This window comes from Musca vetustissima, unplaced genomic scaffold (genome assembly GCF_032173495.1).
Source record: "Musca vetustissima isolate MV318-11 ecotype Yass unplaced genomic scaffold, APGP_CSIRO_Mvet_v1 utg62833, whole genome shotgun sequence".
In the NCBI taxonomy this organism is placed as follows: domain Eukaryota; kingdom Metazoa; phylum Arthropoda; class Insecta; order Diptera; family Muscidae; genus Musca; species Musca vetustissima.
This window is the reverse complement of record NW_026889163.1, coordinates 1-22,125: the sequence shown is the minus strand read 5'-3', so window position 1 is coordinate 22,125 and position 22,125 is coordinate 1. Positions and strand designations below refer to the sequence as shown.

The window sequence follows — 22,125 nt, the reverse complement described above, 5'->3', positions numbered from 1 at the left end:
AGAATTCGCATATGTTGCAAGTGTGAGGCCCCCATACCCCCTACCCGCTGACGAAGTGAAACCATAGGCAGGCAGACGCCTGCTGTTGGAGGTATAAATACGGCAAGCTCGTCCACAGCTGGCATCAGTTGTATACAAACAATACAAAGCGTTATAACAAGAGCAAAGTAACAAAACTTCCTCGCGACTATTCTCAAAGCGTTTTTATCCCAATCTTTGTATCTTTTGAAAGCGAACGAAAGGAATCAAAAAGCAAATCAAATTAAAAATGTCAAGCCTACCACTTTTGTTGAACTTGGCCAACGACCTCAACCGCCTTTCCTTGGCTGTATCGCCATTCTATGACTTGCCGATTGGCCATCACAGACATCCCTATTATATGGCCTTAATTGGTGGCGACGCACCTCAACGACAAGAAGAAGGCGGTGGACCAGTCTCAGCCATTGGCAAGGATGGTTTCCAAGTTTGCATGGACGTACAGCAATTCAAGCCCAGCGAGCTGAATGTCAAAGTCACCGATAACTGTGTCATTGTCGAGGGCAAACATGAGGAACGTGAAGACGACCATGGCTACATCTCCAGAAGCTTCACCAGGCGCTATGTCTTGCCCAAAGGCTATGATCCCAATAAAGTTGTATCGACTCTCTCGTCCGATGGTGTACTGACAGTCAGCGTTCCCAAGCCACAAATCGAAGAGAAATCCAATGAGCGTATTATTCAAATCCAACAGGTTGGTCCAGCCCATCTCAATGTAAAGCAGAACCCCAAGGAATCCGAAGGTGGTGATAAGAAGAAGCCGGAAGAGGAAAAGAAAAAATAACTGCGCCACAGGTGTTCCATTAACTAAAAAGTCTGAATTGTAAAGCATTTCTTGTCATTCTCATGTGTATAAAAAGTGTGTGTTGCAGCATTGTTTTCCTCCCGACCGGTGGATATGTGCTGCTTCATTCAAGTCATTTCTCTAGAATTTAACAGTATTTTGTAAGATTTGTTATAGTTGATTAAAAAATTCTTTAAATAAATTATTAAAAAAAAACAACAACAAAAACATAAAAGTTGTGCCGAGTTTTCTTTATTTTGTGCGGGGGAAATCATGGAATTATTTTAGGCGACCAGATTTTTAAAACGAAAATACACCTAAGTCTGTTTTTACACGGCCTTTTGGTACACGGTTTTGATATAACACGGGTTGAAAATTGAATATTTTTAATTTTTTACACGATTTTATTCTATTTAGCACGGTTTGCAATTTATGTACTTAAATATTTTTTTTTTTGTCCAATTTAATTTTTGCGAAGTATGTTCATATCACAAAAAAGTATTTATGAAAGAAAAAAGTCTGAAACCATCGATGGTATCGATAGTTTGCGAACACTAGCTTAAAGATTTAAGTGAATTTCCCCTTTAGCGCGTACAAACAATTTTTACTGGTCAAAGCAAATGTGAATAGCACTAATATACCGTGTAAAAACAGACTTAGGTGTAGATGACAAGCAGAAAAAAGTAAATTATATTAATTATTATTTATGCTTTTTGTTGGACATTTGGTCTATTAACAAAATAAAAATCATAATTTCTTTTCACTATACTGCTTATTCTGAATATAGCATTTTTTTACTTTAGTTATTTTTCATTTTGTTTATTATTTACTTAAATTAAAAAAACATACATAAGAGCATGGTACAATTATAAAAGGTAACAGCAAATCCCAGCTGATTTGATTCCAACGTAATACTAGTGTCAATATGAATTTGACAAATTATGTTTTTAAAAATCACCCAACAGGAAAATTGGGAACGCATACAATTTGAAATTGTTCTTTATTAAATGTGCTCCCGTATTCAATTTACGCAATGCTGGGAAAGTTTGAGGAAGCAAATCTTTCTTCAAGGAATAACTCGCTATTCCCAGCATTTCCATATGAGTTACACATATATATAGCAATGGCTCAATTATAGGAAAGATGTGGAAGCGATAGAAATATAAATTTGATAGATTTTCATTCATGTTTTTCAATTTTTATTTTGAGGATTCGAAAATATTTCATTTTCAAAACAAAAATAATTTGATGATAATTTGTTTGTTTGTTTACATTTTTCTGTCAAAAACACTAGTAGAACTTAAACAACAAATTTCCATGTGGTTCTTGTATCGTTTTTTTGTACAACAACACTTGCTGTTACCTTCTATTATTATACCATGACATAAGAGAAAAGTAATTTTTTAATAAAAATAATAGTATGTGTATAAAACATACATTTTGACTTACTTGTAAATATATAAAATGAGCTAAAAAGTCGTTAATTACGGCCTTGTCTAGGCGAATAATCTTTGGATCTTTATATAAGGAACATAGCAAAGAAGAGTACCTATGTCGACTATGTTTTCCAAGAATATTTTACAGCCCATAGGCCACAAGGCATATTAAATTACATTCACTTTGATGACAAATATTTTTTAAAGTTAAAAACAATAAAAGTGGGTTTTTTTATATCGGGGTAACCTAGAACCCAAAATATCAAATTACAATTAATTCGGTCGCATATCTTGTCCGAGATCCCTAAAAATACCAAAATTTAATCATTTATAATTTTTATATAAATTTGTTATCCAATTAGAACTCAAAATATGAAATAACAGATAATTCGGTTGAAATTTTTGTCTAAAAATCCTGAAAACATGTAAAATACCTTTTCTAAATATTTCACTGAAATTTCATAAAATTTATTAATTTGTTTTAATTTACAAAAATAAATATTGATCAAGGTTTTAATAATATAGATGAAAAAATGATTGATTATAGAAAAAGATGACAGATAGAGGACATACATTTTATAAATGACAGATAGTTAAAATAGATGATTGTCCTCTAAAAAAGAGGACGTATGGTCACCTTAAATGAATACAATGTAGGGCATAGCTAACATCTGATTATAATTTGTGTTCTCAAAATCGCTTGTTCTATTTGACAAATATACGTTTGAAACTTCTAATTAAAATTGAAAAACATGAATGAAAATCTATCAAATTTATATTCCTATCACGTCCACGCCTTTCCATTGCTACTAATATTTAAAACACATACATATGAAAATGTTAGAAATCGCGAATTATAAATGATGAAAGATTTGCTGCTGCAAACTTTCCCAGAAGGTCAGAATACAAGAGGATATTTTATAAAAAACACATTCGAATTTTATGCGTATCGAATTTTTCTGAGGTACAACATCACAATGTTTTTGGCTGCAGTCTTCGGAGAATTGCGAAAAAACATCACACATAGACTTAAAACAGCGCCTTTCTGATCGAACAAAAGGTAAAATACATTTCAAAAAAGGATTTTACCTATAGATAGACCTATGGTTTCTTCACCGAAGTTGCTTAGAATTGTCCATAGAATCATCCTAGGGGTTGGATTTAATGAACAAAAAATTTAGCCCGCGCTAATATATATAGACTGGTTGCCAAATCTAAAACAAATGAAATTGTGAACTGAATAAATGACCTTTAACTTTTTTGAAAATAAAGTTATAGTGAAAGTTTTTTCAGAAATAAATAAGTAAATTATTCATAAAAAACATAAAATATAAGTTTTTTTCTTTTTTCTGTTTTTTTTTTAATAAAAAATATTCTTTGGAAAACTAAATTGACCCTAATTTTTGTTTGGTCAAAACTATAGAAATGTTTTGATTTTTTCTTATAAATAAGGCACGTAAAACGCATTGCATTAATAAAATGCTCAATGGACCCTTGGGTATACTATGCCTTGCATCCTGGACTTCTGGGAAGAGGTTATGCTTGTTTGTTTGTGAAACTCTTTTGATTTTACTAGCTATGCAACTCCAAAGATTTTTCTGTGGGGTAAAGATCTGATGATTGTATGGGCTATTATAAAACCCTGATTTTCGACTCCCGCAACCATTTTTCCACATTTGTCACAATGCGATCCATTACTCCATAAATCCACTAAAAATTTATCGAATTCCATAAAAAGAAAAACAAACAAAAAACTATGGCATGAGCCTTTCAGTTTTGGACTGACTCTTTTATATTTAGCTTTAATTCTTCCGAGAGCATAATATTTCTCCACTGGATCGGATTCCAATTAGTATTAGGTTTTGCGAAAGGCAATTTGGCTTTCTGATTCTTTTCAGAAATAAAAAAAAACTTTCTGGACAGTTCGTCCAGGAAAGTCAAAGGAGTATGTTGGTACTACTGTCAAAGCAACTGGTGGACTTTCCGTTAAAGTTATGCTACTTATCTACAAACAAGTAATAAGGCCACTAATTGGGTATGCCTTCCCTGTTTGGTTTGGGATCTCTGTTCCCACCAAATGGAGATGCTGCGCATTTGGGAGAGACGAATCCTTAGGTCCTGCTTAGACTCAAGGCCAGAACAAGGAGTATATGGAATCTGGCGACTACCTACTAAAAGAGTAGTGTATGATTCCATCGACAACTTTAGAAAATAAGTTAGTATGAGATAGCCTATTACACGAGAAAGACATGCCTCCGAACAAGGAGTATATGGAATCCGGCGACTACCTACTAAAAGAGTAGTGTATGATTCCATCGACTTCAGCCGAATATATAACATTCTAATGGGAGGCGCTTTTAGATTCCTAGACCGAGCGGCAACTTTAGAAAATAAGTTAGTTAGAGATAGAACGAAACAGACGTTGAAAGGTTAATTCGGGCCAACTATAAGCCTCCGAGCAATTTTGCCACTTTGAATGAAGAAAATCTTCTATATAGAGATGACCAGCTCCTCTTCTATCATCGTAGGTTTGGGACACATGAAATAGGTAGTACTGTCTATAACACACATCAGTAGCGAGTAAAGTATATATTGTATTAAAAACGCACAATTTCTTTAATGAAATAACTCTAAGGCGCATCTGGTCTATTTCATTTTCTATAAATCTACAAAGAACAAAACCCAAATTTGTATAATTTTTTGATTTAACTTTTATTTTCTATTAAATATCAGTTTCAAAACTTAACACTAATCAGACTAATATTCTCAACGAACAACGAGGAAAGAAATGAAAATCAATGCCATAAATGCTATGAACTGTTCCAAACATTTCATATTTACAATTTCGATTGAGCTTCCGGTTTCTTTTCATTTTCCTGGGATTCTTTGGGATTCAACTTCACATTCAGATGAGCTGGCCCAACTTGTTGTATTTGCACAATTCGTTCGTCTGTTTTATTTTCGATTTGGGGTTTTGGCACAGAGACCGTTAGAACGCCATCAGATGACAAAGTGGATACCACCTGGTTGGGATCGTAGCCTTTGGGCAGGGCGTAACGTCGAACAAAACTGCGCGATATATAACCACGGTCATCTTCACGTTCTTCGTGTTTGCCCTCGACAACAATACAATTGTCCGTGACCTTGACATTGAGTTCGTTCGGTTTGAATTGCTGGACATCAATGCAGACCTGGAAGCCATCTTTGCCAATGGTTGAAACCGGGCCAGCTAACTCATCGCCGATTCGTGGTGGATCACCACCAACTAGACTGGGGGTGTACAAGCGTCTGAGATAAGAAAACGGTGCATCATAGAAAGGCGAGGCCAAAGAGAGGCGGTTCAGATCATCGGCCAAACTCAGAAGAAGTGGTAAATTTGCCATTTTTTATGAGGTTGTTTTTTTGTAATAACAGGAAGGAAAAAGTAAGAATTTTGTTTGTTTTTTTTTTCTAGTAGAAGATGCTTTATCGATTTGTTGTATTCAACTGACGTCCCCTGAGTAAATGCTGGGCATATTTATACTGGTCGAAGTAGTTATAGCTACACAGAACATGGCACAATATCTCTTTCTCTCAGCTAATTGCGATTCATTGCAGTTCCGAAGTCCCTCGACGATTCTAGAGTAATGACCAAAGTCACCGAATGACACCGGCTATGTTTTCATCATTCGTATACGCATGTTTGCCAATTGTTGCACTTATCGGTTGACGATTTTGTTTATCTTTTGTTTTGTTTATTTATTTTTTATTTATTTTTGTTTGCGGAAAGTGAGAGTAAGTACATTATACTTTTTGTTTCAATGGACATGAGTGGGAAACGTAAACAAAATTAATTTTTTAAGTAATAAAATATTAAAAAAATATATTTGAGAATTAAATAGAAATATTTTAAATATTAAATATTGAATGGTGACAAATTCCAAGTAAAAATGGTATCCTACTGCCATGAATGTAGAACGACCGAGAACAAAACAAAAACATAACTTCTCACAGGACGCACTCACCTAATGTGCATGTTTGATGAAATACACACACACACACGCATCCACATAAAATTCATGAATCGTTTGGGTGCGCTTTGACATTCAATGACATTCCTATGGATGATGACGACTCGAAAGTTCTTACAGCCAAACATTGAAATTTTCTGGAACAAGACCAAAGTACAAAATAGGGGTTGATAGATTCCTTTTTTTATGTCTACCTCTTGAGTATAACTGTTTGGAAACAACAAAAACACATTCGACTTACGTAAGCAGGAGATTTTATTTCAAGTTTCGAAAATACATATTCCAATAACATTGACGGGATATCATAATGAATACATATGTATGTATTTGCCAAACATCGTTTTATGAAGGCAATATAAGAAAAAATAAACACAATACTGCCATGTTCTGACGGGCATTTGTACTTTGTTTACAATTACGAACATGAATTTACCCGTTCATACAACATTATTCATAGTTCATGCCATCAGAGTTTATTTGTTCATACATATATCGACTCAGAAAGTGAACCATGGAATCTATTTCGTTTCCATTTGCCGGTTACAAACATATCCACAAAATACCCTATACCACAGTGTGGTGATGGATATAAAAAGGTTCAATTCGGTAGGCTGGCGCTCACGATAACTCTTGAAGAAAGTAACCTATTTCGTCCAAACTTTATACATTCTAATATTTCTTTCAAATTTAATTCAAGTTCGAAGAAGGAATTATCGATCCACTTTTTTTGGTACCTCCCCCACGATAACTCTTTAAGAAAGTAACCTATTTCGTCCAAACTTTACACATTATAATATTTCTTTCAAATTTAATTCAAGTTCGAAGAAGGAATTATCGATCCACTTTTTCTGGTACCTCCCCCACAACGGAAAAGTTTGCAGAAAAAATAGATGTAATATATTACGCGAACGAATTATCCGATTTGACCAAATATGGTTTTTTTCGATTTATTCTTCTAGTACAATGTTTTAAATTTCTAAATCTAACTTAAAAGGAATGAGGTAAGCGATTTGGTCTGTGATGAAGGCACCAATTATGAGTGGTACATCACAATTTGATTGCCAGTATACAACTCTTTCCGTGAACTTTAAAATTTTTTCGACGATGCTATTATGGAATTCATTTGACTTTTTATTAATTAGGGCACTTACAAATGCTTGCAGGGTTTTTTTTTTGTACAATTACACAAACTTATATGTATGTATGTACATTTCCTAAAAAATACAGTGTGAAAAAGGAATTTTCTACACATAGAAACGACAAAAATAACCGTTATTATTAACCTAGAAAAATATTCGAATTTCGAAACAGTAAACGCTGTTTCATATAACAAGTATATATGTGAGTGCGTGTGTGTGTTGGAATTAAAAAAAAACTTGCCGGCAACCATGCACAACAACAAAACAACTGAATTTGTTTCTCTTCAACCGACAAACCAAACAAGTGAGTGTTCTCTTATTTGATTTTCTCTTTCGAGTCGAAAGTACACATTTCTCGAAAGAGAGAAACAAATTCATTCTGTTGTCTAGAAATTTCAAGAGAAATATCTAGAATTTTCTCTTAGTCATTTGAAGAGTATATAAACAGCTGTTACTTCCCCAGTCGACAGTTCAGTTTGAATTGAAAATTCAAATAAAGCGCAGCGTTCAACAACAAACCAAAAACTCAAAAAAAAAACGCATTTGTTTCTTGATTTAAATTCAATCATCGGAAAAACAAACGAAACACAGTAACAACATGTCGCTAATTCCATTGCTCCGTGAACTCGATGACACCTTCAGCGAAGTTGAAGATTTCTTGGAGGCACCATTTGGTCTTGGCATACATCCAGTGGACATCTTTAGACCTCGTCATCGTTCTCTGATGTTGCATCCACGTAACCGCTACTGCCCATACATTGCCAGATATGGTCGTCCACGCAAAGAATCCTCTTCGGAAAAGTCAGAGCTAATTCCCACTGTAGGCAAGGATGGTTTCCAAGTGTGCATGGACGTATCCCAGTTCACACCAAATGAATTGACGGTCAAAACTGTGGACAGAATGGTGGTTGTTGAAGGAAAACACGAGGAACGTGAAGATGAGCATGGTTTTGTTCAACGGCACTTCATTCGCAAATATTCACTGCCCAAAGGTTACGATCCCAAAGATGTCGTCTCCACAATATCGTCCGATGGTGTGTTGACCGTTAAGGCACCGCCACCAGCAATCAAGGGTAAAAACAACAACGAACGTATTGTACAAATCCAGCAGACTGGACCAGCACATTTGAATGTTAAGCAGCCGGAACAGCTGAAGAAAGGCGATGAATCTACAGAGAAAATGGAAACCAAATAATCTCCACCATTTATTTTGTTAAATCCATTCCCATACATCTCTCCGACTGATTAGGTTTAAAATCACCAAAAAAAAAGCTCTTCACTGCATTTTACTGGTTTTAGATTTAGAAATTACCTTGTTAAGTTTTTTGAATACAAAATAAAAAAATAAATAAAACATGAATATAAAACCCTAAAAGTTTGGTTTAATTTTTCTTTTTGAGTTATGTATTCGTTTAATGGGAGTCAATTAACAAGAAATTTACCGTAATAGGTTATGTTATATGCAGCCGAACTTTTCTCTCATACATGTGTTCTTAGACTGCAAGAACCTGAAATGTCAAATTTTATACAGCCACTCCGATTGAATAGTGTGTCAAGGACCAGTGAAACATGAACATACTGGTTAACATAGGCGTTTATCTCTGTTCATTCGTGGCTGTGATTGATATATTTTTGGATCAAATATAATTAGTACTACCCAAGCATTTGATTTGATTGCAATACATGCCAATATTAACCGATATTTCCTCACATACTGCACAAATATTCCGGTCTCTTCAATAAAGCTTTTCGAAATTGAATCGTTCCTTTAGGTTATTTCCTATCTTCTGAGTTTTTATTTCAAATATTTATTTTAAGAATATTTATTGATATCTCATAATTCTATCAATAGAGTATTGGGTCGTGCAGTAATCGTAGTCTATTATATGTTTGGTATCGGTTTGGTTAGATATATCAATCCATATTTTGGTATAATTTTAGATTTTGGAACAGTGAGGGCTAAAAAAATAATTAGATGTTAGATGGTCACAAAGTTTTCAATTCAACTCAACTCTTACTATACTGACAATAATCAATACAGAATTTGCTAATAATAAATTGATTATCCCTATACGCTGATTGAAGACCTTCAACGTCGGACTGTTGAATTTTTCGCAACAACAGCTATAAATTGAAATCTTTTTTAATTCTTGAGAAACTATCAAGATCTATAACCCCAAAAGTAAGAATGACAACCTCAAAAAATGTATAAATATGATGCAAAGAACAAGTGTTTTGTACAAAAAATAAGAGAATGGTTGGAAAATAGAAAACTGAAGCACAGTATATCAAATGTAAAAGCCTTGACATTATTAGGCAAGGAAGGCCATTTTCGGATGGTCCTTATGTTAAAGGGATTATAGTAAAAACACCGCAAACGCTAAAACAGTAACTCAAAATCGGGGAATTTCTTCCCATGTCGCGCATTGCTCGCAATAGCCTCCGGTCTAGATCAGGCATTTTTTCAATTGCGATCGACAAGAGCACTGACATTGATTTGTATATAAAAAACCGGAGATTTCTTTCTTGTAAGGTTTTTTTCTTATATGGAATTATCGGAAATAAGAAAGTTGTTTCTTATAAGCATACATACCCATTTAAAATGTCTTTCTTATATGATTATATTCTCTCAACGTAAAATGTTTAAATGAAATGTAAATGTATTTTTAACGTTGTTCATCGAAAATGCAAAAAGGTGTAACTAAAAACAAAATTGAAAATTGGCGTTTTGAATGAATATTGTGAATGTCAATAAACTACATGTGTTGACAAAGTTTTACACGTCTGCGGTCAAAAAAGGAGCTTCTATTAACAAAAAACAAAAAGACGTAACTACAAGTGGATTTATAATAATAATATAATTGAAAACAAATTTTGTTTTATTTAGGTATACATCTGTCAGTGTATTAAAAGTGAACTTAGAAAATTCTTCATTTGACATGTTTATAGTTTTCATTCAAAACAGTTTTTCGCTTCTCCTACACAATTATGCTTTTGTTAGTTACGCCTTTTTGCATTTTAGCTAACGATATGTAGCTTAAGAAAAAACATGTGTTCCTTTAAGAGTGAACACAATAAGGCCACCAAGTGAAATGACTGATGCCTCGTAAACTTTAACCTATCCTAAACCCCGACTCAGATTAGTATCCGTCCAATGTAGATATATTTATTAGCATAGCCCTGTAAAGCTTCTGACGACTGATCGTTTCTTTATGCCAAAATTTTAATGTTTAACACCAACTTAAAACCCACCCAAATGACTTCCACATACATATGTACTTTTTAGTTAAATTTTTTGTTGTTTATTAAAACTTAACAATAGAATACATACAAACTTAAATATAATCCTAAATTAAAATTAATGAAATCGGAAATGAACACGGTACAAATTAGTAGCAAATTGTACCATGGAAATGAATTTAAAACTAGTCAGTCGGGAATTATTGTAGTGAATTGGTTCGGTGTTATTTGGTGTCCATTTTTTCGGCAGCACCATTGCATGCTTCCACGTTCTTTTTCAATTCATCCGGTTGTTTTACATTCAGATGGGCTGGACCGGTCTGTTGAATTTGAACTATACGTTCGTTATTCGCTTTTCCCTTTATTGCCGGTGGGGGTGCTTTAACAGTTAACACACCATCTGACGATATTGTGGAAACGACATCTTTGGGATCATAACCTTTGGGCAGTGTATATTTACGTACAAATTGTCTCTGGATTAGGCCGTGCTCATCTTCACGTTCTTCGTGCTTTCCTTCAACCACCACCATGCGATCGACAGTCTTCACTGTTAGTTCATTTGGTTTGAATTGTGAAACATCCATGCAGACCTGGAAACCATCCTTTCCCACTGTGGGAACGACGAGATCAGATTTGTCTGCATGCGACGACTCTTTACGTGGACGAGTGTATTTTATTAGATAGGGATAATAGCGATTGCGTGGACGTAGTACTAAGGAGCGATGATGACGGGGTCTGAAGATGTCCACTGGATGTATTCCAAGACCAAATGGAGCCTCCAAAAGTTCTTCAAATTCGCTGAAGGAGTCATCCAGTTCACGTAGTAGAGGAATTATCGACATCTTTGTTCTTTGGTTATTGCTAAATTCTTCTTTTTATTGAAATGAAAAATTGTTTCTTGCTTTGCCTATTGGTTTTTTTTTTTTTTTTTTTTCTTTGAACGTTGACCAACAAACGATTTTTGTGATTTTTTATTCTGCTCTGTAGCTTTTTCAGCTGTGGATATGCCTTTTGTCGAGATTTAATTCAAACTGAACATACCGCGTGTGACGCCATTGCGGCTTATATACTCTTTACTTAACAAAGAGTTTTTTCTCGATTTCTCTTTTAATATTTTCTAGAAAACATTATGAAAGAGAGAGAGAGAGATAGAGAACGAAATGGTCCGACCGGGTTGTCTTTTCGAATTGTGAGAGGGGAGAGATAACAACGAAAAAGCATTTTTTGAGACCGGTATATTTAATAGTTTGCATATGTACATAGGTAAATATGTATGTACACTTTTGTTAATAACCCCATGGAAATTCTTGTCTGGAATATTGCAGACATTAACAAATTCTTGCTATTTATCATTCATATCCTTTTTTATTAATATTTATAATATATAGTATGTATGTACATGTAGTTGCTTACAACATTCATGAACCTTCTAGTTATTTCCCCAATCCAATGAAATGTTGCGTAGATAAAAATACATACAGACATACATTCATTTGTTTATGTTTTGGTTTTGATAAGATTCACGTTTGCAATGCGTCTCTATAGAATTACGGGTATTATCGCTGCCTGCTGAATCATCGCTAACAACAATTTGTTTAATAAAACAACAACACCAAATCAAAACAAACAAAACTTTTATTTTTGTTTCAAGTTCGCATAGCAAAAACGAAGCATGCGAATATTATTTTATGGGAGAGAGTGGTTAACAATCGAAACAAAAGCAGAACCATTCGTTGTTTTGTTTTGCATGGTTGCCGGGCTGGCCCTACCCCAACAAATCTATAATCTAATAAGTGTATTCATGGAATATTTATTTCTATACCTATTTCTAGTAGTTCTATCACATTGGACATTGCTGTCAGAATTACGTGGACGAATTTTTATTCTTTTTTCGTGCCAGTATAGTTAATATATTTTACTATTTATTGATTTTTGTTTTTATGAAAATTTTGAATAAATCACATACTATTTCCTTCATATTTTTATTTGTTTGCTGGTACTTTTACCCTACACTTTTAAGTACAGTATTTTTCGGTTAATTGGTTTACCCGCTTAATTGAACCACATGATGGGACAACAAAATATTGCATACGAAAACACATGTAAATTTCCTCGGATAATTAATCCCTGCTAATTGATTTTCCCGTTTAATTGGTTCAAAATTCATGTCATCGAAAATAAATTTCCTGTTATTTTTCACCGGTTAATGGCATTATTATTGAAAAAAATCTGGCATTTTTATAGGCCCATGGTTCCTTTTGAGAATATGAATAGAATCACTTTCTGAGTCGATTTATGCATGTCCGTCCGTCTGTTGATGGGTTTTTGGAAATTCGTACTAGAACGGTAGAAAAGTACTAAATGTGATACCATTTGTATTTGGCGAACCGGTGGAGCTAGAACTCTGAAATTTGGGTTGGTGGTCGTTGATTGAGTGTAGGATAGATGTACTAAAGGGTTTTTTGGAAATTTGTACTATAACTATCCGAAAAGTACGAAAATGTACTAAATTTGGTACAATTTCGTAGCATGTGAATGGAGTGAGCTAAAAACTTGAAATTTAGTATGTAAATTAACGTTGAGAAATAGGTTCGATATGAGGAGAGTTTGGAAAGTGTGTACTCATGTGTACGAAAAGTACTATATGGTACTATATTTGGTACAAATTTGATTTGGAGGTACAAATCGAGCTGGAATCCTGAAATTGAAATTAACATTACCATCGGAGTGTAGGATTGGGATATGTACGTAGTTTTGGAAATTTTTACTTATGTGTACAAAAAGTACTAAATCGTACAATAATTGGTACAATTTGGATTTGGGTGAACCGATAGAGCTGGAACAATGAAGTTTGGAGTTAGGATCATTGTAGGGATGTAGGATTAGGGTCAGGATTCAGTTTAAGAAAATAATACTTATGGGTACTAAATGGTACTAAATTTTAGTACAATTAGAATTTTAGATGAACCAATAGAGCTAGAATCATGAAATTTGGAGTCAGGATCACTGTTGAGGTGTAAGATTGAAATATGTAGGAAGTTTTAGAAATTTGTATTAATGTGTCCTAATTTTGGTACAATTTAAATTGTGGGTGAACCGATAAAGTTGAAATCATGAAATTTTGATTTACGATCATTGTGATGGTGTAGGGTTGGGGTATGTAGGAAGTTTTAGAAATTTGTACTAAGTGTACCAAATTCGGTACAATTTAAATTGTGGGTGAAGCGATAAAGTTTGAATCCTGAAATTTTGATTAAGGATCACTGTGGAGGTGTAGGATTGGAGTATGTAGGAAGATTTGAAAATTGGTATTAATGTGTACTAAATTTGGTACAATTTGAATTTTGGGTGAACTGATAGAGTTGGAATCCTGAAATTTTGATTTAGGAACACTGTGGAGGTGTAGAATTGGGGTATGTAGGATGTTTTGGAAATTGGTACTACTGTGTACTAAATTTTGTACAATTTGAATTGTTGGTGAACCGATAGAGTTGGAATCCTGAAATTTTGATTTAGGATCACCATGGAGGTGTAAAATTAGGGTATGTAGGAAGTTTTGGAAATTGGTACTACTATGTACTAAATTTAGTACAATTTGAATTGTGGGTGAACCGATAGACTTGGAATCCTGAAATTTTGATTTAGAATCACTGTGGAGGTGTAGAATTAGGGTATGTGTACTAAAATTTGTACAATTTGAATTGTGGGTCAACCGATAAAGTTGGAATCCTGAAACTTGGATTTAGGAACACTGTGGGGTGTTGTTTTGGGCTAAGAAGGAGGTTTTGGATTGAGGTATGTAGGAAGTTTTGGACATTGATACAACTATGTACTAAAATTGCTACAATTTGAATTGTGGGTGAACCAATAGAGTTGGAATCCTGAAACTTGGATTTAGGAACGCTGTGGGAGTTTATGTTTGGGTTAAGTAGGAAGTTTTAGAAATTCGTACTACTGTGTACTAAATTTGATACTATTTGGATTATTATTAAGATTTTATCTAATTCATGATTTCAATTGAATTTCATGATGTAGGTAGTAATGGAAATTTTTACTTATGTGTTCTAAGTGGTACTAAATGTGATACGAATTGGATTTAGGTGAACCGATAGAATCCTGACATTTGGAATTAAGATTGGGGTATGTGGGAAGTCTTGGAAATTCGTACTTATGATTGTTAAAGTAGGTAGTTATGGAAATTTATATTAATGTGCACTAACTGATACTCAATTTGGATTTGGGTGGAGCTATATTAGATTTTTTTTAAATAAGTATTACCAGAGTACAAATGGTAAAAAATTATACCAAATTTAGTATAGAGGTAGATTTCTGTTGCGGTCGGAATGGGTGTGTAGAGTTGAGATATATAGGTAGATTTGAGAACATACTATGGCAGAACATACGTACTAAATGGTTCTAAAATTTTAATAATGGTCGATATAGGGTTTAAATACACCCACATTCGCTAACGAAGTAGCGGGTATATGCTAGTATTTGATATTGAGCTTTAATTGTGCACATACTTTGTTAAAACTCCTGGGATGTTTGGTATCGGTTTGACGAGATATAGGGTAAACTCACCTAATTCCGGCATGTAACAATAGTCGGCATCTGATTTATATAACTTTAAATTTGGCATTTGGTTAATGAGATTTGTCAACACTAGCGACTCATGTTTCTTGAGAAAAAAAAAAAATAGTGCGCATGTCGAATTCAAAAGACTAGTAACTATATTTAAATTATATATTTTTTTCACAAGGACATTCCTTGTAATTTTGAAGACCTTAGAGGGTAATACTTTACAATTAAATCAAAAAAATCAAATATTTGTAATTATGATATTTTTATCGATGCCGCCCTGAGAAACAAACATTTTTACGGATTTCCTGTAGTCGGCATATGAGTGAATAATAAGCACCTTTTCGATCATTTTGGCACAAAATTGGAAAACATTTTAAATATGTGCTGTAAATAACGATTAATTTTTAAAAAATTAGTTTTGACTGGCTTTACTTAAGGGAATGCCAACTTCTGATTGGCTGTTATGTTGATTTTGAAGTATTACCATCTAATTTTGGAATATATACAAGATTTGCGTTCCCGAACTTTTCAAATTATTTTGTACTCTGAGTGCGATTTTGAAAAATTTCCCTTTTACTACTATATTTAGTATTAAAAAATTACTGGAACAGACCAATTATTATCAATTTAATCCACTTTTATACAAATTAATTAAACATATTTTTATTACATCGGGGAGTAAACAAAATTTGGAAACATATGAACCTACACAATATAGTGAAAAAATGCTCTCGGGATGGTGAAACGTTCAAAATGTGAAAATACTTAATGGTACACTTACCCTGTAATTTGGTATCTTTACGATCCCGAGTGGGTGAGTAACTTTATTGATGATTTTCGGATTTTAACAATGCCTTTCTGTTGAATTCAATAGACCTCGCAATATTTAAGAGAGCCTTGATATTGCTACTACTTCATCAGTCCATGTATTGTAAAATATCACTACTCCAGACAATTAATTGCAGATCCAATCGGGATTGCCCAATATTTTTGGTTCTACATTTTTGTGATAACATAAAATTATTATTTGCAAAATATGAATTTTTAATGTAATAGATACCATATTCACTAATTTTTTAATAAAAATTACGACTTCGACATATAAAAAATTATGTATCTTCATAATCCGGATTTTGGATTCGAATATAGTCAAACAATCCGGATTATAGAACACATACACAACGATTTGTGAAATGCAGTCGAGATTACCGGATAATCCGCAGTATCGACATTTTACAATATTGATAAACAAGGCATATAACCGAACGTGTTGAAATGCTTGTTCAACGTCACTGACTGTATAACATGTTCATTCATTGATTATTGGATATGCGGTTCTCGACAAATTACTGCATCATTTTTACAAAGCTGTCTGAATTCCAGAATGTTCCATATATATTTAATATTATTTCGGGTACAGAACAATGCATTTAATTAGCAATACATATCCACAATTATACGATAAGCAGCATGCAATTTCATTTTACGGCTCCCAGACGTTAATACAAAAACAATTGAATTGAAAACAAACAATCCAGCCAGCTTGCACACACAACAAAACATTCGCACAAATGTTTGAGTTGTGTGCCCCACAAAAAAAGAAAAAAACAAAACAAAATCGCCGGTCTCAAAAAATGTCTTTCCACATTTCTCTTTGGGTCTTGTCAACTCTCTTTAAAAAATTCTCTCATGTACTGTTGAATTTTCTAGAAACGAAATCTAAGAGAATTCTAGAGCAATCGCTCTCTCTGGTAATAAATATATAAATGGCAGGGAGCAATGTCGAAGGTATGTTCAGTTTGAAACGAAGATTCAAAAAGCGCACAACAAAAGTCAACGTAACAGTTAAAACATACAAATAAATAAAAATCTGTCATTGTTCATTGAAGGAATTTTTGTAAATATACTTGTGAAGAGCAAATAATACAATAAAATGTCGCTAATCCCATTGCTACGAGAACTTGATGACACATTCAGCGAAGTGGAAGATTTCTTGGAGGCACCATTTGGCCTTGGGATACACCCTGTGGACATCTTTAGACCACGTCGTCATCGTTCCTTAATGCTGCATCCTCGTGGCAGCTATTGTCCATATTTAGCCAGATATGGCCGCCAACGTAAAGAGTCGTCTGCTGAAAGGTCAGAACTAGTTCCAACGGTTGGCAAAGATGGTTTCCAAGTGTGCATGGATGTTTCGCAATTTAAACCCAGCGAGTTAACGGTGAAAACTGTGGACCGAACGGTTGTAGTCGAGGGAAAACATGAGGAACGTGAAGATGAACATGGATACATTCAACGGCATTTCATACGTAAATACACATTGCCCAAAGGTTACGATCCCAAAGACGTGGTATCCACAATATCATCGGATGGCGTATTGACCGTTAAAGCACCGCCACCACCGGCTATCAAGGACAAGGAAAGTAATGAACGTATTATTCAAATTCAGCAAACCGGTCCAGCTCATTTGAATGTTAAGCAGCCAGAGCAGATCAAGAATGCTGCAGAAGATGGTGCTAAAGATAAAGACAAATGAAACTAAAATGGATGATTCCTATACCTCAAACGAGGTATATTCCTCCACATTGACTGATTAGATTTAATTTCATTCAACCAACATTCGATGTATTCCATATTTTTCAACCACATTTTAGTTTTAAACAAAGTCCTGTGTTAATTTTATAAACTACTTTTAAATATAAATAAAAACCAAATATTAAAATACCTCAAAATGCAATGTATTTTATTTTTATTGTTAACATTTCAATTTTGGACAGAGTACGCGTTCAGAAGATTGACTTTTAACAAATAACTGTTATATACACCGTTATTACGGTAGTAAAATTTACAACTACGCTAATTTGTAATAGATTTTTTCTTTACTCTGTTACAAAATCGCAAAAAATGTATTTTTAGAACGCAATTTTATATTCGGGCATGTTCTGGCATTCACTTCAACGGTTGAAGTGAATCGAACACACGTCGAGCTGTTCTGTGACACACTTTACATGCGTTTGAAGTGAATTCTTTACACTTACATTTTCATAGTGAGAGTCGAGTGTATTCATGTTTTTCTATATAAAAGAATATTCAGCCTTATTCTGGATATTCGTTGGGAGATATCTCGCATGTAAAAAAAATTTCCAGGCTTATTCTGGATGTCAATTCAACGTGAATTTACAAAATAAAATTATTTGTCGTTTTCCAATTAAAAATTTGCTTACTATCATTTATAATATTCTCAATCGTCAAAATATGTACTACTTATGTTTTTGTAGTCAGCTCTTGAATCTATTGCGAAAAATTTCGCACAAAATTTCATCTCATTCTCCTACTCCATGTAATCCAGAATACCTAATTTTTCCCCAAAGCGGATTTTTTTGCTTTCGAACTTCATTCAGAATAAGGCGAAAGCGAGAATGCGAAAAAATTCACAAGAAAATATTGTTCAGAATAAGTCGAAGAGGAAGAGCGAGTAAATTCACGTGGAATTGACATCCAGAATAAGGCTGATAAAGTAGGGTGATAATTATCTTATATGGTGTATGATTTAAAAAACTAGATCAAGGATTTTCTCATGATTATTTACTTTATTTTGTTGGAGATTAATGGCACAAAATTGAATAATAATTTCAGAAGTAAATTTATGGGTCGGTTAAGGATGGCAACCATAGTTTAGTTGCGTTGCCAGTTGCCAAATTTGCATTATGGATGGCAACTGTTGTCAACTTCAGTTGCTTCAAATAGAATTTTTCGGCAACCATTTATTTCTGGTTGCTGTTAATAATAACTGAACTTTGTAGGCTTCCCATAATGGTTAATATTACTACAAAAGAACAATTTGAGGTCCTTATTGCCCGAAAGCTCACCCAAATGTAGCACGCGGCGTGCGGACTTTTGGTAAAACCAAAGCCACTATCGATTATGTGTGGAAAGCCATTTCAGAAGACCTTAACTGCTATGGCCCACCAACACGCATTCCAAATGAATGGCAGAAAGAGGTGAGCATCTTCTTTTGGGTCCATAATATTTACGTGTATATCATCAATACATCCGACAACACCCTGGAACTTTGTTTTCGAATAAAATAATTGTATTCTTCCCTTTTTCCTCCTCCGTTAATTTGAATACAATCCAAATTTTACACAGTTGTTCCTCTATTAGCCGGATAACTTCGGCGAAAACTACCGACATTGTCGGTTGATTCATGCCAAGGTTGAAGTCATTGCTATGGGACTTTTGAAAACTTCTTTCCACAAACATCAGAGCTGCACACATTTTTAAGAGAGGAGGAATTGCTGTTGACCGCCAGGCTTTTCGGAAATCAGGGTTTAAGGTCGAAAATACGCCTTCAAGTTAATATGAGCAGTTTATTGACCATTTCTCTAAACGTCAGCATCTACTCACAGAACTGAGTAGATGTATCTCTTAAATGCCTTCTAATAAATGACACACATTGAACATAATATTCATCATCAAAAAATAGTTTCACTGAGCTTATCATCACATATAATTAGTTTTTCTGAAATATGTTTTCATTGTTTTGTTTATTTAAAATATTTCTAGTTGTAGAAATGTCAAAACAGTATTATCGACAGCAACTGAGAAAACACCAGCGTTGATGCGTTCTCTCAACATTTTTTGATGTTAAAAAAAAATTTACATTAATGAAATTTTATCCGAAATTTTTGTAATTTGCATTAAAAATTCCTTAATTTAAATTAATATTTACCCCTGACAGACGAGAGTTTCTGCATTTACGCAACAGTTTTTTGCTTCAAAACAATTGTTTGTCTGTGTGTAGGCTGATATTTTTACATTTGCTTCGATATTTTTCGGGATTACATCTTTAGGAAATAGATACATCACATATAGGAGAAATAGCAACTATGATCATAGCAAAACAGCTCCCAATTTAAGAAATGGTTGAAATTTGCCTTCATTTCTTATTTTTACTTTCATAAATATAAATTGAAATTGTCTAATTCAGTATAAATTCAGTTTGATTTTGTTCATTAACAACACATAAAAAATAAGGATAAAGTGACCCACACACGTCAAAAGTGTGCGTTCGATCGGTGTGAATCGAATCAATGTTTGACGTGTGTGGTACGGCGTTCACACCGATCGAAAGAAATGAAAAATTTATAATTTTTCGTTGTGCGACGCGCACATGTTTGACGTCTGTGGCCTGGTGTGTGGATATTTTCTCATTTGTTGAGAGATTACGTGGAGTGCGGATCAGCGGACAAATGCAATACATATTTATTTGGAAGATTTTTTGATGTTTTTACACATATTCTACTGTGTGGCAAATAAAAATGTTTTTTTCCGGAATAAAATAAAAGTATTTAATACATTTATGTTAAATAAAAATATTTCTTCTTTTTTCCGTCATCACTATCGCGGTCCGCTTCAACAATAAATATGAAATGAAGTTTAATGGATCCGTTTGAGGTGTGTGGGCTAGGAGCTTCACACCGATCGAACGCACATGTTTGAGGTGTGTGGCCCACTTATTGTACAAGTTAATTTGAATTAAGGCTGTTAATGCAAATTAAGGGTGTCGTCTTTCTAGGCTATAAAAATATTAAATTTAAGAAATTCCGAAGAAAAATTCTCGTTTTTATTTTTCCTTAAACATTTTTAAGAGAAATATTGCCCACCATTGCCATAATGTTAAGTTTTATTTCAATTGCGTTGCCAGTTGAACTCGCAACTGGAGTTTGGTTGCTTTCCATAATCGACCCATTATTTAAATTCATATCAGATGTCAAAGGAGTAAGAGCTGAATCTGGCAGTGAAAGCCACTTCACGGATGGCATATTAAAATCGCCAAGTACTAATATTCGGTCCGAATCATTATGAACACATACTCTGTCCAAAATTGAAATGTTAACAATAAAAATAAAATACATTGCATTTTGAGGTATTTTAATATTTGGTTTTTATTTATATTTAAAAGTAGTTTATAAAATTAACACAGGACTTTGTTTAAAACTAAAATGTGGTTGAAAAATATGGAATACATCGAATGTTGGTTGAATGAAATTAAATCTAATCAGTCAATGTGGAGGAATATACCTCGTTTGAGGTATAGGAATACTCCATTTTAGTTTCATTTGTCTTTATCTTTAGCACCATCTTCTGCAGCATTCTTGATCTGCTCTGGCTGCTTAACATTCAAATGAGCTGGACCGGTTTGCTGAATTTGAATAATACGTTCATTACTTTCCTTGTCCTTGATAGCCGGTGGTGGCGGTGCTTTAACGGTCAATACGCCATCCGATGATATTGTGGATACCACGTCTTTGGGATCGTAACCTTTGGGCAATGTGTATTTACGTATGAAATGCCGTTGAATGTATCCATGTTCATCTTCACGTTCCTCATGTTTTCCCTCGACTACAACCGTTCGGTCCACAGTTTTCACCGTTAACTCGCTGGGTTTAAATTGCGAAACATCCATGCACACTTGGAAACCATCTTTGCCAACCGTTGGAACTAGTTCTGACCTTTCAGCAGACGACTCTTTACGTTGGCGGCCATATCTGGCTAAATATGGACAATAGCTGCCACGAGGATGCAGCATTAAGGAACGATGACGACGTGGTCTAAAGATGTCCACAGGGTGTATCCCAAGGCCAAATGGTGCCTCCAAGAAATCTTCCACTTCGCTGAATGTGTCATCAAGTTCACGTAGCAATGGGATTAGCGACATTTTATTGTATTATTTGCTCTTCACAAGTATATTTACAAAAATTCCTTCAATGAACAATGGCAGATTTTTATTTATTTGTATGTTTTAACTGTTACGTTGACTTTTGTTGTGCGCTTTTTGAATCTTCGTTTCAAACTGAACATACCTTCGACTTTGCTCCCTGCCATTTATATATTTA

General features: G+C 34.1%; 6 protein-coding genes across 6 annotated transcripts; 3 read left to right on the top strand and 3 right to left on the bottom strand.

Annotated features, from left to right (window-relative positions):
* Positions 1-268: 268 nt before the first annotated feature.
* On the top strand, positions 269-820 carry LOC133336867 (heat shock protein 23). Its single transcript, XM_061545141.1, has one exon. The coding sequence runs from the start codon at positions 269-271 to the stop codon at positions 818-820; it is 552 nt and encodes a 183-aa protein (XP_061401125.1).
* Positions 821-5,093: 4,273 nt separating this feature from the next.
* On the bottom strand, positions 5,094-5,639 carry LOC133336864 (heat shock protein 23-like). Its single transcript, XM_061545138.1, has one exon. The coding sequence runs from the start codon at positions 5,637-5,639 to the stop codon at positions 5,094-5,096; it is 546 nt and encodes a 181-aa protein (XP_061401122.1).
* A 2,364-nt stretch (positions 5,640-8,003) lies between these two features.
* Positions 8,004-8,600, top strand: LOC133336868 (heat shock protein 27-like). The gene has a single exon (XM_061545142.1). It carries the CDS (start codon positions 8,004-8,006, stop codon positions 8,598-8,600), a length of 597 nt encoding a protein of 198 aa, XP_061401126.1.
* A 2,269-nt stretch (positions 8,601-10,869) lies between these two features.
* LOC133336863 (heat shock protein 27-like) lies at positions 10,870-11,491 on the bottom strand. Its single transcript, XM_061545137.1, has one exon. The coding sequence runs from the start codon at positions 11,485-11,487 to the stop codon at positions 10,870-10,872; it is 618 nt and encodes a 205-aa protein (XP_061401121.1). The 5' UTR covers positions 11,488-11,491.
* A 5,668-nt stretch (positions 11,492-17,159) lies between these two features.
* On the top strand, positions 17,160-17,762 carry LOC133336871 (heat shock protein 27-like). Its single transcript, XM_061545144.1, has one exon. The coding sequence runs from the start codon at positions 17,160-17,162 to the stop codon at positions 17,760-17,762; it is 603 nt and encodes a 200-aa protein (XP_061401128.1).
* A 3,582-nt stretch (positions 17,763-21,344) lies between these two features.
* Positions 21,345-21,947, bottom strand: LOC133336870 (heat shock protein 27-like). Its single transcript, XM_061545143.1, has one exon. The coding sequence runs from the start codon at positions 21,945-21,947 to the stop codon at positions 21,345-21,347; it is 603 nt and encodes a 200-aa protein (XP_061401127.1).
* Positions 21,948-22,125: the final 178 nt, after the last annotated feature.

Coding starts and splice junctions, on each gene's coding strand:
- LOC133336867 (XM_061545141.1), top strand. CDS start 269: ATGTCAAGCCTACCACTTTTGTTGAACTTGGCCAACGACCTCAACCGC.
- LOC133336864 (XM_061545138.1), bottom strand. CDS start 5,639: ATGGCAAATTTACCACTTCTTCTGAGTTTGGCCGATGATCTGAACCGC.
- LOC133336868 (XM_061545142.1), top strand. CDS start 8,004: ATGTCGCTAATTCCATTGCTCCGTGAACTCGATGACACCTTCAGCGAA.
- LOC133336863 (XM_061545137.1), bottom strand. CDS start 11,487: ATGTCGATAATTCCTCTACTACGTGAACTGGATGACTCCTTCAGCGAA.
- LOC133336871 (XM_061545144.1), top strand. CDS start 17,160: ATGTCGCTAATCCCATTGCTACGAGAACTTGATGACACATTCAGCGAA.
- LOC133336870 (XM_061545143.1), bottom strand. CDS start 21,947: ATGTCGCTAATCCCATTGCTACGTGAACTTGATGACACATTCAGCGAA.